Genomic DNA, 18,002 nt, shown 5'->3' with positions numbered 1-18,002 from the left:
CATTCATTCCCTCCCCTGATTATATCATTATGTTCACTGTTATCATTATTGTATTTGCATGTTTAATGACAAAATATGGACTGAAGAACTCTCCTGAGTTTGTTAAAATAATAACATGAATGATAAAAAAAACTTATATAAATAAATATTCAAATGTCTGTCTCAAGATATACAAAGTTAGGAAACAATATCATTCATGAATGAATGAATGAGTTAACTTAAATCTTTATCTATAGAATTTTTTTAAATGATGGGGAGGGAGTAGCGTTGGGGGAGGATCATACAAAATTATGCCCCATTTTTCATTTTAAATCTTTCTTATAGATACAAATTACTCTAAATTAGATCGAAAATAGAATTTAAACTCATATGATTACATGAGTTACTGTTCGTTTTCCCCTGAGCAATACCAGGGGACAGTCATCAAAATACCACTAACATAAAATGTATAAATTAATCATTCAAATATTTTTAAAAGATAATTCATAATTCACAGCTACCATTCTGATATCCACACAAAATATCTAAAAAACAATCCACAATATTAATGAATAGATGTTATTAAATATGAACTCTTGCTCCCTGTTTTTAAAAAAATCAACCTGTTATTTAATAATACAAAATTTGTGAAGAAAAAATGTTCTCTGTACAGTATGAGTCTTCTGAACATAAAGGGTCCTGAAGGTAAAATAAGCTTTAAAAAAGTGTTTGTTAAACTCATCTACATAATCATTGACACAACAAAAATGTATAATTATTGCAATGTGAAAATTTTTTTCCTCCTCCTCTGAGCCTTGACTATCTAAAAGCTAATATCACATTTAATATGCATCTCCCTTCTTCCCAGCGTCATTGCCACACTGCCCCTCCAACTAGGGCAAGGAAAAGGTTATACACCATTTTCCATTTCTCCTCTCTCTCTGTTTCTTTGCTTCCCTCAGGCACAGTGTCCCCAGGCATAGTGTCTGCTGGCCGGCAGCAGGTGAGACACATCCCTCCTCTTCTGAGAACAGATGATTACAAAGCCCAGGAGTAATCATACACAGTGACAAAATTCAATATAAAAACTCATGTCTATTAATGGAAAAATGGAATATAAACTCCAGGAAATTATTATGATTCAATATTTTAAATTATATTTGAATGATACACTTTCCAATGTGTCTTTGACATTCATCTAAAATCACATAGAAGCAAAGCCAGAATATCTTTCACAGCTCTCTAAGCACTTATCTGCGTACAAATATTAGAGGATTTAGCATGAGGGAGGTTGCCTGCTGAGAACAGAAACTGAAATGCCAGGAGGCATATTAAAAACCAGTGTAAATGATGCAATTCATGGCAGACAGCCATCTCTAGGCCTACATGCATTTATTGTTAATAGGAAACAGAGGTGGCAGCAAGAGAGACACCATTCCACTTCTCCATTCTTGACATACATATCATTTATAATATAGAACAAAACAGAAGCATGACACCTTCCAGGAGGTGTGTAAACATTCTTATGTTAATACAGTGGTAAAATCAAAATGAAATGTCATATGAAAACCTTGACTTCAAGATTCATTTCATATGTTTCAATCACTCAGTGCATTAGCAAACACCTACCATGTACCTATCACGGTGTGAGGTCCTATGAGTAATACAAGGGAAGATAAAGGCAGCTATTGTTCTCAAGGATTTTGATGCATTAAAAAAAAAAGACTTGCCCTGGCCAGTGTTACTCAGTGGTTAGAGCATTGGCCCACACACTGAAGGGTCATGGGTTTGATTCCTGGTCTAGGGCACATACCCCTGTGCAGGACACAACCAGTTGATGTTTCTTTCTCTCTCTCTTTCTCTTTCCCTTCCTCCTCTCCGACTCCCTCCCTTCCTCCCTCCTTCCCTCATTGCCTTCCACTCTTGCTGAAAGCAATGGAAAAAATATCCTCAGGTAAGAATTAATAACAACAACAAAAAAGGCAAGACTTAAGAACAAACACCAACAAAAACATAAAATAAGACAGTACATACTTAACTGCTAAATGGTTTGTTGAAAAATATAAGTGCTATATGATATCAAAAAGATCATTATGGATTAGAGTAACTGGAGATAACATCATTAAAAAAGGAACTTAAAGAATCAAAATAATCTAACCACAAATGAAGAAACAGAATGGGATAATGGAGGGGAAAACCACATATAAACACAGTGAAATGAGAATGGCCCCAGAGAGTTTTATACTAACTCAAATCTATATAAAAATTACATGGGGTGGTGAACACACAAGCCATATACAGATAATGTATTACAGAACTGTACACCTAAAACCTATATAATTTTATTAAACTATGTCATTCCATAAAAAGTAAAATTAAATAAATAAAAACGAAGTCAAAGAAAAATGTTGCTGGGAGGAATAACTAAGATAATATAAAAAGGAAGTTCACACAATTATAACAACAGAAAAAAAGATATGACCAACAAATTGTTTAACCATTAAACATTTTTGTAATTTATTGCTAAACAGAAAGACTACAATAATTTGAAGAAAAATTGTAAATGTAAATTTGTCTCTTTTGACATGGAATAGAGAAAGAATACTCTCAGGCCTGGGCACAACTCTGGCTGTGGCTCCGACAGCAAGAGTGACCTTGCTTCCAAGTTTTGGCAAATTTCAAACAAATAATTCTAAGTATAAAGAACACTAAGAAATGGACAACAATGTCATGGGACCCCTGCAGGGTCAGAAAATACCTTTCAGAGGATATAACATGTAAGCTAAGACCTGAAAAGGGCAGGAGGGAAAAGATGGTGGAAGGGTGAAGAGTCCCCAGTAGAAGATACAATAGTGCCTTTTAGGAATTGAAAAAAAAGTCGAAGGTGACTAGAACAAAAAGAGTGAGGATAACCAAGGGCCAGGGATCATACAGAATCTCAAACCATAAAGAGGATTTGGGACTTTATTCTTCTAAGAACAATGCAAACTGTGCAGGTAAAGTGGTGGAGTGTAATGATCAGATATGTATTTTGACACAGTCACCTGAGTTGCAAAATAAAGAATAGATTAGAAATGGGCAACAGGTCATGTAGGGTAGGTAGATGTTCAAACAGAGAATGAACCAGGATGATGTCTGTATGGATTGAGAAACATATGGATAGACTCAAAAGATATCCAAGAAGAAGGTGATAAAATAGGAGAAATCAAGCATGGTGCCCAGGATTGATGATGTCATCATAATTACACTTTGTTATATAAGGAATTAATATATTGTATTAAATTTACATATGTATATATATGTGTGTGTGTGTGTGTATATATATATATATATATATATATATATATATATATATATTAGAGGCCCCATGCACGAAATTCATGTAAGGGGCTCTGCCCCTGCTGCCGCGGCTTCATCCATAAGGACATCTGGTCTAATTAGCATATTATGCTTTTATTATTATAGAAGATATACTAGAGGCCCGGTGCACAAAATTCATGCATGGGGGGGGTGTGTCCCTCAGCCCGGCCTGCACCCACTCCAATCTGGGACCCCTCAAGGATGTCCTACTGCTGGTTTACAGGGATCGGGCCTAAACGGGCAGTTGGACATCCCTCTCCCGATCCGGGATTGCTGGCTCCTAGCCACTCGCCTGCCTGCCTGATTGCCCCTAACCACTCTGCCTGCCAGCCTGCTCGCCCCCAACTGCCCCCTGTGCCAGTGTGCTCGCCCCCAACTGCCCCCCCCGCTGGCTTGCTCACCCCCACCTTCCCTCCCCCACTGGCCTGCTTGCCCCCAACTGCCCCCCTGCTGGCCTGCTCACTCCAATCTGCCCCCTGCCCCCCGCTGTCCTGATCACCTCCAACTGACCCCCACTGGTGGCCTGCTCACCCCCAACTGGCCCCCCTGCTGGTCTGCTTACCCCAATGGCCCTGCCCCCCACCAGCCTGATCACCCACAACTGCCGTCCCATCCTGGCCTGATCACCCACAACTGCCCTCCCCTCTGGGCCTCTAACTGCCTCTACCTTGGCCCTGCCAGCATGGCTTTGTCCAGAAGAACGTCCGGAAGGTCTCCTGGTAGGTCTCCCAGTCTAACTAGCATATTACCCTTTTATTTGTATAGATAGAGGCCTGGTGCATGGGTGGGGGCCAGCTGGTTTGCCCTGAAGGGTGTCCCCAATCAGGGTGGGGGTTACCTTGGGGCGTGAGGCAGCCTGAGCGAGGGGCCTGTGGTGGTTTGCAGGCCGGCCATGCCCCCATGGGGTGAGGGTCCACACTGGGGGTGCCTGGCCAGCCTGGGTGAGGGGCTGATGGCTGTTTGCAGGCTGGCCACACCACTCGGTAATCCAGGCTCCCAGCCCTTCCTTTTTTTTCTTTTTTTTTCAGCGCCTCTTTGAGTGGAGGCCAGGGCCGGCTGGAAGCAGGTATCTGGGATTTATTTATCTTCTATAATTGAAACTTTGTAGCCTTGAGCGGAGGCCAGGGCGGGCAGGAAGCTTGGCTTCCTCCATCACCGGGGGCAACCCAAGCCTCCTGCTCGCTCCAGCTCCGTGGCCGCCGCCATCTTCGATGGGTTAATTTGCATACTCGCTCTGATTGGCTGGTGGGCATAGCAGAGTGATGGTCAATTTGCATGTTTCTCTTTTATTAGTGTAGATTAAAAGCTTAATATGCTAATTAGACCAGACAGCCGAACAACCTTCCAGACAAAGCCATGGTGGTGGGGGCCAAGGCAGAGGCAGTTAGGGGCGATCAGGCAGGCAGGTAGAGTAGTTAGGGGCAATCAGGTGAGCAGTTAGGGGCGATCAGGCAGGCAGGCGAGTGGTTAGGGGCGATCGGGCGGGCAGGCGAGAAGTTAGGGGCGATCAGTCAGGCAGGCAAGCAGTTAGGGGCGATCAGGCAGGCAGGCAGAGGGGTTAGGGGCGATCAGGCAGGCAGGCAGAGGGGTTAGGGGCGATCAGGCAGGCAGGCAGAGGCGGGTAGGGGTGATCAGGCAGGCAGGCAGAGGCGGGTAGGGGTGATCAGGCAGGCAGGCAGAGTGGTTAGGGGTGATCAGGCAGGCAGGCAGGCGAGTGGTTAGGAGCCAGCAGTCCCAGATTGCGAGAGGGATGCCCTATTTAATACTCAGAATAACCAAGTGATGTAGGTAGTATTATTATTCCCATTTTATAGTGTAGGAAACTGAAACAAAGAGTATTTAGAAATTTGCCCAAGTCCACACCACTTATGGAGCCAAGATTCAAATTCAGGCAGTGTGATGGCAGAACCAGACTTTCAACACTACCTAATGCTGCATACTGATGATGGGGAAAACATTTCCTAAAGTTAAGAACATAAGAGTGGCATGAAAATGAAGAAAGAGCTAAGGAAATAGCTAGCATAAACTTCAGATTAAGTTTGTTTGTTTGGAGAGTCTTGAGGAAATGTTGTTGTAAAGGAAGGACTATCTACAGAAAGAGAAGGTAAAAATATTCTAGAAAGAGGAATAATAGTATCAGGTTCCTGGAAGCTCAAGTACCAGTACAAAGAGTGTGGTTAATTGGAGTTATCCACATTAGGGGTTTTCCAGGCTGATATGATGGAAGGATAATGGGACAAGGGATTTTAAGATATTGTCAAGGGAATGGTTGACATCATAGACCATGGAAACTAAGTTGGACTTCAAAAGAAAGTGATAACAGAAAGAGACAGAGAGATGGTAGAGGCATCAATAGATTTCAGGCCTCAATGAAACTGATCAAGTTGGGAGGTGAAGAGTATATGAACAAAGAATGGGTGCCCAAATTTATATGGAGCCACTTTGGCTAGTGGAAAGAATTTTCCATTCTCACCACATCTTTAGTTTACTTTAAAAGCAGGCTAGTAACACATGAAGACAATTTCTGGTTGAGTTCTTCACATTGTTTCCAGAAACAGCTTCCCTAACAGTTCTGTGAACTCAACCAACCTGTCTCTTGTTAATACTGGGTGGCTTTTTGTACATTTGGGTTTCTTCACTTGAACAAGCAAGGGTCAAGATCTGGTGTGCCCTGTCCTTCAAAACAGGTCTCCACTGGATGGCATGAGAGTCTTCATGCCATCGCTTGCCATAGCCACATTTGTTTGGCATCTCCAACTAATCCAAATAGTGACATTACAGAAAAGACAAAAATAAAGAATTTAATAAGCTGTGTGAACACTATTGTTTAATCTTTTTGTTTGTTTAGCCATCTATAAAATAGATATAACAGGAGTTGCTGATCATACCTCACTCAATGAGTTCATTCATTTTCCCCCAATTTGAAATTGTTCCCATTTAGAAATACATAAATAAAGAATTTGAGAAAAAACAAACTGTACACTTTTTGAAGATGTATTAATTCAAACCTGTAGCAAATTAAAATAACATGATCTGACTTGTTTGTTCAAGCCTGGTGGTAAGTGAAGCAGTAAGGAGGTGGGTGGAGAGAAGAGGATGGAGAGAATGCTAACAGGAAGGCAAGCAGGGGCTGTGTTCTTTAGAACCATTTTACTGCCTCCTCAATGAGCAGCAGCATGGAGCCCAGCATTAGAGAGGCAGCCATCTATTGCCTATTAAGATTTGCTTCAGATACACAGATCATTCAGGTTCTCACTAATGCCTGACTGCCCTCCAAATTATCTCCTGTAGACCTCTTGCAGATTCCTTCAGAGCTAAGTCAGCCTTGCTTACATAAATACATAAACAAATTAAATAAATAAAACACACCTCCCAATCCCTGCTCCTTTCTCACTCCTACAAAAAGGCTGTGAGTACAGAAGTGCCTGGAGTGCAGGTAAAAGGAATTGTAGGATTGACACATTTGGTTTCTTGATTTTCATCCCAACACCACTCTTCCCTTTCCCGCCTATGCTGTTAACGTTATTAAGGCCTTTTAAAATACTTCATGTCCTTTTTGGAAATAAATGGGCTTCTTCTATATATATATAAAAGGTTAATATGCCAAGTGTCCCATTGGGAGTTCAACTGGGAGACCAGGAGTTCGATCACTCACTATGACGTGCGCTGACCATCAGGGGGTGGCACGGAATGAAGGAAGGCCCCGGCCGGCAGCTGGAAGGCCCTGATCGGCCCTGATCACTGGCCAGGGCTAGGGACCCTACCTGTGCATGAATTTCATGCACTGGGCCTCTAGTAATAAATAAAAAGTAACAATTAAGTTTTAAAGTTAAGCTTTCTATAACATCTCTACTCCACTGAGCAGAAACACAGGGTGTGGACCTAATCAAAGTTGGGCTTGGCATTTTAAAGCCCCAATTAAACTGGAATTAATTACTGTGGTAATACTGAAATTGGGATATTTCTTAGACCCAAGAATTTCCCTTGTGATATTAGGTAATACTTAGAGATCCAAAGTAGGTGGGAATGTGATATCTATGGGGGGAAAATGATATGCTATTAACCTTAGTTAACACACATGGAAACGGGGGGTTGGAAACATAACTGGATTCCTGCCATGCACAGAGTAATGTGAATATCATTCCTGTAGCTGCTTCTCTGACCATTTTATAGACAAGTAACAAAATTACAAAAAGATTTCAACATCATGGGGCTAGGTAATAGCAGGGCCTCCACTGTTTAACCATATCAAACACTGCTTCCCTTCATTCATTCTCATAATTCCCACTAGGATTTACTCCAATACAAATTGTATTTTATGTTACAGTGATAAATAATGACAAATTATAAGTATGGAAAATTCAAGGGTAGAAGATAAATAGAAAGACTACTGAATATCTGGGACTGAAACTTTACAATGCTGATTTAAAGCTTAGGGGGGAAAGTCCTCCTTTAAAAAGACAAAACATGGTTACCAAACCTTGTTTTGGTAACCATGTTGCTATAGCAATAACATAATGATACACAGAAGGGCTTTCAAAGTTATAAAGATATACATGTATACATAGGTCTAGCAGTGTTGTTGACTAAATATCAATCTCCTTATCTAGTAACAAGGAAACCCATGTAAACATTATTTATACCAATAGTAAAAACACCTGTCAACTTCTGTTTACAGTTTTCATGTGTCCACAGAGAGAAGGCATAAAGGAAAACAGTATCCTCTATACCTAAGAACTTTGGTCTGGAACGTAATCTAGTGCTGGTGTGGGAGAATAATGAAAACATGATAGATAACAGGATTAGCTGGTCTTATTCACATGGTGTGAATAAAACTTGCTTAGGTTTCTCAAACTTTAAGTAGTGCATGGTACAAATGTCAATATAATAAGTGCATATTTATACTTCTAGACTAAGAAAAACAGAGGCCTGAAAAAGAATGCTTTTCCAAATGGTCCTCAACCTTTTTCCTGCCTTCCCCATGTGCCCAATCACACTCGTATCAGCAGCAGCTCTCGTTTCATTGCAGAGATTCTCACTCTTCCCCAAAAGGGACAATCAGGATTTCAGAAGAGAAGTGAGGGTTTGAAAAGGCTCCTAGGGATTTGAAATGATCCCCTAAGAAGTATTTCCCACGTGATCAGAACTATACTTCTACATCAGTTCTTTGTTCTATAAAATCTTGATTATTCAAAATTCAGTTGTCCCAAACATTTTTGACATGTCTGCCTCTTAACATTACTTCCGTACACAGCAGAATACTGCGAAAGTAGACAAAGCACGGCCTGGACAAAGACATGTACAAAAGACATATATTTATTTTTTGAGATACTGTTCTTATTCCTCTCAAGGAACTACAGTAAGCATGTACATAGGATTTTCCAGAGGAAAATGTAATGGTCAGGTGAGGCAGGCCCTGGAAGCGTCTTCTTCCTGACAACAGAACCTGATACTGTTTCAGGAAGCAATGAGCCACCTCCCTGTAGTCTGTTCCCCACACTGCCCTGCCTTGGGTTTCCTAATACAGGCCTTTCCTCCGACTTCCCGCTTTGTATCCCTGCCTTCTGGCAGTGCGTGAGCCATTTTGAAATCATGAGAACCAGCGTGAGGCAGAAGGCCTACTCACTGAGAAATGTAGTGAGAGATGGGAAGGGGCTGGTTCCTGGTGACATGGCTGAGATGCCTATACCCCTTCTTCTTGATTCAAAAACAAATAAACCCTTGTCAATTTAAGCCTCTTTCTGCAGATTACATTCCTAACTGATATAACTGGTCTATGTGGGAAATACGTTTGGCAGGGGAAGATAATAATTAACAAAATCTGTCTTGTTTTTTTCCCCATCACCCCCTACTCTAGTCAGCTACACCTATTTCCTCCAACTCTTATTTATAAACTCAGAGACACTCTCTGTGTTAATTTTATTCCAAACTGTGGACTCAATCTGATTCTCTGAACTCTTAGTACCTACCTTTGCCCCTTCCATGGGCTGACTGCTCCACACTTGACTCATATGGCTCACCTGATTTGTGACAACAGCTAACTATGTCCAACAGAACTTTTACGTCTGGTTTTTCATGGACAGATCTATCCTGCTGCTCAAATCTCCATGCACAGTCTCAATTTGGCATGAGCAGAAGAGAGGTCAAAGAGGAAATGTTTAGCAAGCATAGAGAGATGCATTTATGTAACTACTGACTTTTGTGAGCTACCTACTGACATTTGTGAGAATTTAGTCAAGTTTTTTTTTTTAACAAGTTCTTATTCAAAGCAATATTTAATTTGCCAAAAATCAACCCATGGTCACAACCAAAATGGAATAGCCCCAATTACTCCTAGGTCCTCCCTCTTAAAACTACAAAATCCTGATCATAACACATAAGCAAAGGAAGACTCTGAAAGATGGAAAGAAGGCAGGTGGCCTTGGGACTTGACAAACACCAAGGCAAGAAGATCCCTGAGTTTCCTTATTGTCTCTTATATGTCCCAGGCAGGGTCCTTCAAAAGTCTCCAACCCAGAACCACCTACAAGCCACACTAAAAACAAAACAAAACAACAAAACAAAAAACATTCTCCCAAAAATGTCTGATCTACTTAGCTTATTAGGAAAAGAGTGGCTCAACAACAGAAAGCATTCTTTGCAATATCTTCTCCAGCCAAACATCAACTGTAAACTGTACCTCCCCACTTCATAGCTTCACACATAGCTTCATCAGGGCTGCAGCTGAGCAAGGAGTTGATCTTCCACACCATACCACCCCTGCCCCACAGAAACAGGTAGTGCACCCCAATCCACCTGGCTGGTGTGTCAGTGGGGTGAGTTGGAAGCTGATTTTTCATTCTCCTATTTCAGAAGCAAGCTATGTTTCAACTCCCCAAACAGAATAGTGTCAGGGAGGCCAATGGGGAGTTGAGCCTCCATCCAACCCTGCACCAATGAGTCTAAACAAAGCCGTACACGTTGGCAGAAATAAGTACTCCACTTTCCTTCTATTCCTTGTGTCAGTGAGGTCCAGTGGGGAACTAAACCTCCATACCCAACTGGCAGCAAAGAGGCCAAATGAAGCAGTGAAAACCAGGGCTAGCAGCACTCCTAATGCTGCTCCCCACCCATATCCTGTCAGAGGGTCTCAATAGAGAGCCTCCAGCCCTCCCTGCATCAATGAGGTAGAATAAGGTGCTGAGAGACAGAGGAGTCAACACTCTGCTTCCCTATCACTGGTGCCAGTGAGACTAGCAGAGAGCTGAGCCTCCACTTGCATCTGGCATCAACAAGGCAGAATCAAGTGGGGGAAGGCAGTGCTGGTTGGCATTTTCCATCCCTTGGTGTCAGCAGGGCACAGAGAGGAGCCAAGCTTCTGCCCCTACCCTGCTGCAACAAAACACTGTGAGTCAGTCTTCTGATTCCCTGCCTCCCTGGTGACAGCGAGCTCAACAGCAGGGAGCTGATCTTATATACCCCTGCAGAGACACAGGCAGTGTAAGCTGGTGATCTACTTTGGCTGGCAAGATGCGAATGGGGCCAAGGGGAACAGGTGACCTTCACTACAGCAGTTTGATACAAGGCAGTGTTGGGAGGACAGTAGGAAGCTGAAAAAAACATACCCACCTGGCTATCATGCTATACCTCAACAGAGGGAGTACCTGCTAAAAATATATATATTCAGTAGGATCCAAATCACCATAGGATAACCTCCAAAATAAACAGGATTCAATGGAAAATCAATCATCATGCCAGAACCAAGAAAATTTTAACATTAATGAGAGAAGACAATCAAGAGACCCTACACTGAGATGAATCAGATGTTGGAATTACCAAACAAAGATTATAAGGCAGCCATCACAAAAGTTATTTTTAAAAGTAACTAAATTTTTTCTTGAAACAAAAGAAAACCTCAAAAAGAAAAAGAAGTTACATTAAAAAAAGAAGAAGAAGAAATGATATAACTGAAAAACATAGTAACTGAGGGGGAAAAAACCTCACTGGATGGGTCAATTGCAGAGTATAATGACAGAGGAGAGAATCACCAAACTTTAGGATAGATCAGCAGAATGCACTCAATCTGAACAATAGAGAGAAAATAGACAGAAAAATAATAATTAACAGAGTTTCATGGACCTGTGGGATAATAACAAAGGAGCAAATATTCATATGTTAGGAATCTGAGAAAAAGAGAGAGGAAGTAGCTCTAAATGATATTCAAAGAATTAATAGCTGAAAACTCCCTAAATATGACAAGAGTTATAAACATACAGTTTCAACAATCTTTGGGAAAGATCCTATTCTATCCAAAAAGAATAAACCCAAAGAAATCCATCCAAGACACATCATAATTAAACCATAGACTATGATGTTATGCACCTGTATTGCAACTACTAAGAAACCTATATAAAACAATATACTAAAAATCACTATAAAAAATCAAGCTATAACCTTAAAAATGTTCAAGAAACCAAAATAAAGGTAAGAAAAGAGAAACAGAAGAGAACCAGAGGGAACAAACTACACACAAATATAATCAAGTGGCATACTTAACCCCAAGCATATCAATAATTACCTAGCCCTAGCCAGTTTGGCTCAGTGGATAGAGCAATGGCCTGCAGACCCAAGGATCCTGGGTTTGATTCCGGTCAAGGGCACATGTCCAGGTTTCGGGCTCGATCCCCAGTAGGGGTGTGCAGGAAGCAGTCGATCAATGATTCTCTCTCATCATTGATGTTTCTCTCTCTCTCTCCCTCTCCTTTCCTCTCTGAAATCAATAAAAATATATATTAAAATAAATAATAATTACTTTAAATGTGAATGGTCTAAATACACCAATTAAAAGAGACTGGCAGAGTGGATTTTAAAAACCCATGATTCAACAATATGCTATCTACAAGACTCACTTCAAATTCAATGACAGAAGTTGAGAACAAAATAATGGAAAAAAATACAATGTAAATAGTTTATTAAATATGCAGTAGTGGCTGTATTATTATCAGATACAGTAGACTTCAGAACAAAGAAAAATACCAGAGAAAATAAGGTGCATTATATGACAAAAAAAGGATCGATCCACCAGGAAGGCATAACCACTCTAAATGTGTTCACACCAAACAACAGAACTACAAAATTTGTGAAGCAAAAATTAAAGAACTCAAAGAGAAATAGACAAACCCACAATTAGAGTTGAGGACTCCAATACTGTACTCCTAGCAACTGATAAAATCATTAGACAGAAAATCAGTAAGGACATATTTGAACTCAACAGCAGCATCAATCAACTGAACTAATTGATATCTATGGACTACTTCATCTAACAGCAGCAGAATATACATTCTTCTCACACTCACCAAGTGTGAGAAGAATGTATGGAACATTCACCAAGGCAGACCCATTCTGGGCCATAAAACACATCTTAACAAATTTTTAAAAATTAAAAATGTATAATGTCTGTACTCAGACCACAATGAAATTAATCTAGAAATCAAACAGAAAGCTGGGAAATCCAAAAATACTTGGAGATTAAACAATACACGTTTGTGTGTGTTTTATTGAATTTATTGGTTCACACTGGTTAACAAAATTATATAGGTTTCAGGTGCACAATTCCACAACACATCATCTGTACACTGTACTGTGTGTTCACTACCCCAAAGCAAGTCTCCTTCCATTACTATGTATCCCCCCATACCCTTTTCTACCACCCCCTTTCCCACTGGTAATCACCATACTGTTGTCTGTGTCAATGAAAATTTTTTTTTAATTTCCACCTGAGGATATTTTTCCATTGATTTTTAGAAAGGGTCCAAGAGAGAGGGGAAGACAGAGAGAAATAACGATGTGAGAGAAACATTGATTGGTTACCTCCTGCACATGCCCTGACCAGGGCTCGGGCTGGGGAGGAGCCTGCAACTGAGGTATGTGCCCTTGACAGGAATTGAACCCGGGACCCTTCAGTCCGCAGGCCTACGTTCGAGCCACTGAGCCAAACAGACTAGGGCATTTTTCCCCCTTTTTTATTCAATCCCTCTACCCTCCTCCCCCAGCCCCTATGTCCCTAAAAGCTGTTAGCCTACCCTCTATCTATGAGTCTGTATCCATTTTGCTTGTTAGCTTATTTTGTCATTTGAGTCCACATATGAGTGAAGTCACATATGGTACATGTCTTTCTCCATGCATGCTGCCTTGTTTTTCTGGTTGAGTAGTATTCAATTAGGTAAAAATACCACAGCTTTTGTACCCACTCACCTACTGATGGGCACGTGAGCTGCTTCCAAATCTTGGCTATTGTAAGTAACACTGCAGTGAACATAGGAGTGCACAGATTCTTTCAGATTAGTGTTTCAGATTTCTTTGGATAAATTCCCAGATGTGAAATCACTGGACCATAAGGCAGTTCTATTTTTAATTTTTTGAGGTAACTCCATACTGCTTTCTTCAGGGGCTGCACCAATCTGCATTCCCATCAACAGTGCACGAGGGTTCCCTTTTCTCCGCATCCTCGCCAACATTTGTTGTTCATTGATTTATTAATGATAATCATTTTAAAAACTACATGGCTTATATAAATTACGTATATTAAATAAATGTATGTATAATAAAAGTAAAGCACACTGGAAAATATGCACCAAACCATTAAAAGTGGTTTTATTTCCAGCAAAAAGCAATCAGCAGGATAAAAAGGGACTTTCTTGCCTTTTCTCCCATATACATCTTTTATTTTGTGTGTTTATGTACTTAAATAACACATTAAGGAAAGGAAAGTGTAAATAAACACCAAACAAAAGAATCTCTGACAGGCAAGAAAACCACCAATTTTTAAATTGAATACTTCAAGTTTTTTTCCCCCACTCAAATAGTATGAAATACTTTGTTATTCAGATTTGAAATTTAAAAAAAAACTATAACAAAATTTTTTTGGTAAAGAACTACAAAACATTGGACTCAATTGACATTTAATATAATTATTAAAATTTGTAATAAAATATAATAGAAGTACTTAATCCTAAGAGATTTAACAAAGTTTCTATTTTTGTAAAGACATGATGATATTCATTAAATTAATTAAGTCAAGGTTTATTAACACCAACTGTTGATATTTTAAATGGAGAAATATTCATTCATGGGAAAATGTAAAGCCATAAAACTCCAGCAAAAAAACCTTCTCTAGAAGTGTCTGTACAAGTTCATTGAAGTGTCTTGAGATAACTAAATGGATTAGATTTGATAGTGTTAGGAACCTATTATTTAATTTTTTTTCCAATTTCAGTGACTTAGAATCACATGCCAATTTTAATGTTCTGGCATCCTTTTCAAATCATAAAAACCTTATCCTGTAAATCTAAATATTCAAGGTCATTTAAAACAAAGGTTAGGCATCAGAAACTGCCAAAACCACCTAGTTTTTGACAGACAAATCTTCCTAATGATAAAATTAAGATATACCTGGGGAAAAAGAAAACTTAACCTATCTCAACTTATGGCTACTAAATTAATTGGTTTCTAATCATTCTGAGAATAAATATATGTCTAAAAGAATGCTCAAACTATAATTAATAATTACATTTATTAATTAATAATTAATAAAAATTAACATGTATTCAAGTATAAATTATACCTGATACAGAGAAATTCTAGAAGAACATTGAAAGTCTATTTGCTGTCTGTACTTTTCTTCAAACTAAATAAATAACAGAAAAGAATAACATATTCCAACCTTTCTGTTTTGGAGTCATTGTCAATTTTGTATTGTTCAAAATCTTGGCTAAGAGAATGTAGCTTTTCTTGAAGTTTCTTTTCACGTTCTACACTTCCTTGATAAAATTTCATCTCTTTTTCCATCGCTTTCACTTTTTCTTCCATAGCTTTAAACTCATGAAGAATTAGATAGCTGACTCCACAGTACTTACAAACCTTTTCTTCAGGGGGCATCTAGAAAACAGAATATATATTTACTAAAATGGTATTTTTAAAATCTGAAGAAATGAAGTCCAACAAAAGATGTTATTGCAACTATGCTTGTCAAGTTAAGTAAATGTATACTGTACTATGTCATGGAGTGATAATTATGACATTGCTTATATCTGGATAAAATTTTTTAAATTGCCGTGATATTGATTCTGACACAAAATCTTGGAATTAGAAAAGAATCTTTCAGAGTAATTATTTTTCCATGGTATCTCTAAGAAAGACTTGCTCTTGAAATATTTTCCATAAAATAAAACAAAAATGATGAAAACATCGTTACAATTCCTGTTTTAAGATGAGTGTTCCATGGAGTGGGAAGAAAGCACTGGCCTTTCACTGCCAACAGCTCTATGATTCTGGAGATGCCTCTTGGCTTCTTCCGATCTTACTTTCCTCATTTATAAAATTAGGCCGCTGAACCAAATGAACTCTCAGTTCCTGTGCAGTTTTAACATTTTATGATTTTTACAGAACTTTACATTCTATCATAAAACCACAAAGAAGAAAAATACTTTGGACCTAATCTCTTCTCCCTAAATTAGTTCTTTCCCTTCAGGGAGTTATGGTTGTACTCGTTTTATAGATAAGGAAAGGGAGACTATTGAAGTTTATAACCAGCTGGTAGGTGGAGACATGAGGATTAAACCCAGGTCTATTTAAAACCAATATCCATGTCTGCAACCATTTGTATCATATTTATCTACAAAGTGGATGTCAGCTAAATTCTCTTACTTTCTTCAGATATAATGTCCACATATCTCTGGACAACATTGGGGCAGTGAAAAATAGAATTTTAGTAAAGTCAAAAGAGAGGTAATTATTTTTTCTGTCTCAAGTACATAAATATTTTTCAAGTAGCCTTTACTTGTCTTGCTATTCACAAAGGAAAAGAGACAGCTTCATTAAATATTTGCTCCAGGGCACTAAAAAGAAAACAACACTTGGGTTATGAGAAAAGTACTTACTCCTAATGTAACCTCCCTTAAGACTGTAGAAATGACTCCTGTAACTAAAAGTGAGGCCACCTTATCTGCTTATCAATGCTATTACACAAGACTAGGTTAAAACAAACTAATAATAAATTTTTATACAGTAAAATTTTGTACATTTAAACTTCAATAATAAAAATTTCAAATGTTAGAATGGTTATTATCAACAAGAACAAGTAATAACAAGTGTTGGAGAGGTTGTGGAGTAAAAAGAACTCTCATTCACTGCTGGTGGGAATGTAAATTGGTACAGGCACTATAGAAAACAATATGGAGGCTCCTCAAAAAATTAAGAATATAGTTATCTACCCCAAAAAATTGAAAACACTTATTCACAAAGATAGATGAGCCCCTATGTTTATTGCAGCATTATTCACAGTAGCCAAGACATGGAAACAACCGAAGTTTCCTCCGATATACAATGGAATACTATTCAGCCATAAGAAAAGATGAAATACTGCCATTTGCAACAACATGGATGGATCTTGAGAATATCATGCTAAGTGCAATAAGTCAGAAAAAGTTAAGAACCATATGATTTCACTCATGTGTGGGATATAAAACTGAAAGCAACAAATGAACAAACAAGAAAAACAAACAAAAACTCATAGACACAGATAACAGTATGGTGGTTACCAGAAGGAAGGGGGCTGGGGGACTAGTTAAGGTTCAAGGGGGTAAAATATATGGTGAGGGAAAATTATTTGACTTTGGGTGGTGGGCACATGGTGTAATATACAGACGATATATCATAGAATTATACACTTGAAACCTATATAAGTTTATTAATCAATGCCACCCCAAAATATAATACTGTAGAAAACCAATGAATGACTTCATCCATCATCTAACTGCCACTAATACCAAAGTATAGATTTAGAAAAGAACAGGTTTGAAAAAAATCATAAAGATAACCTGGTTCAAGCCCTGGATGCGTTTACTGAGTCTACTCCAACCTAGATAAGTTTTCAACACCCCAAATGACGGAAAACTACTTTGTAAAGCAGCTTGTTGCATTGTCTGTTTGTCTGTCAGGAAATTTTCTCATGCTGACCCCAAATCTGCCTGCCTAGAGTGTCCACTGGCCCTAACCCTCCTAGTAACCACGTGGAACAACTACACGCCTCTTTCTTATATTTGAAGACAGCTATCAGGAACACTCCTTATCTCCTTTTCCCAGGTCAACTTCTAATTCCTACAGCTGTTTCCATTACGACATGGTTTTTAATTTCTTTCTCATTCTAGATAATTTTCTCTGAACTTGTTCCTGGATTTTACATCTGTTTTAAGTATGGTACCCAGAATTGAATACTTCAGAGTGGCTGGTCTCACTGAAGCAGAATAAGAGAGTACTCAAACTTCCCTCTTTCCAATATCTCATTAGTAGTATCATTAGTAATATCTTCAAATGCAACCCTAGATTACAGTGATCTCTTGTATTTTTAGCAATTATGTTACTATTATATACTATAACTGTCTTTTATGTTAAATAAAGTCCTTATTTAAAAATACTGCAGTGCAAAACCACATCTCATTGTACTGAATATACCAATCCACAGCTTTCCACCTTTCTTACAGATCTACCTTCCACAGTCCTGGCTGTTCTATGTGGTAATGTGACCAAAATGCTCTCCGCTCACCCACGCTACCCATGGCTGGCAGGTGGAAGAGGATTGGACATCACACCCAGAAGAACTAAGCCCTAAGCTGGGAATGATCCAA

The 18,002-nt window shown here is 39.0% G+C and overlaps 1 protein-coding gene across 1 annotated transcript in view; it reads right to left on the bottom strand.

The window, feature by feature from the left end:
• The window catches only part of LEKR1 (leucine, glutamate and lysine rich 1), a gene marked incomplete at its 3' end in the record, with an annotated part of 117,226 nt that overhangs the window by 84,949 nt on the left and 14,275 nt on the right, over window positions 1-18,002 (bottom strand). The window contains exon 3 of the mRNA XM_079767262.1: window positions 15,041-15,255. Coding sequence (XP_079623388.1) covers window positions 15,041-15,255 — 215 coding nt within the window. The remainder of the gene's footprint in view (window positions 1-15,040; window positions 15,256-18,002) is intronic.

Source organism: Cnephaeus nilssonii, assembly GCF_951640355.1.
Source record: "Cnephaeus nilssonii genome assembly, chromosome: 3".
Lineage (NCBI taxonomy): Eukaryota > Metazoa > Chordata > Mammalia > Chiroptera > Vespertilionidae > Cnephaeus > Cnephaeus nilssonii.
This window is presented reverse-complemented; position numbering and strand designations above follow the sequence as displayed.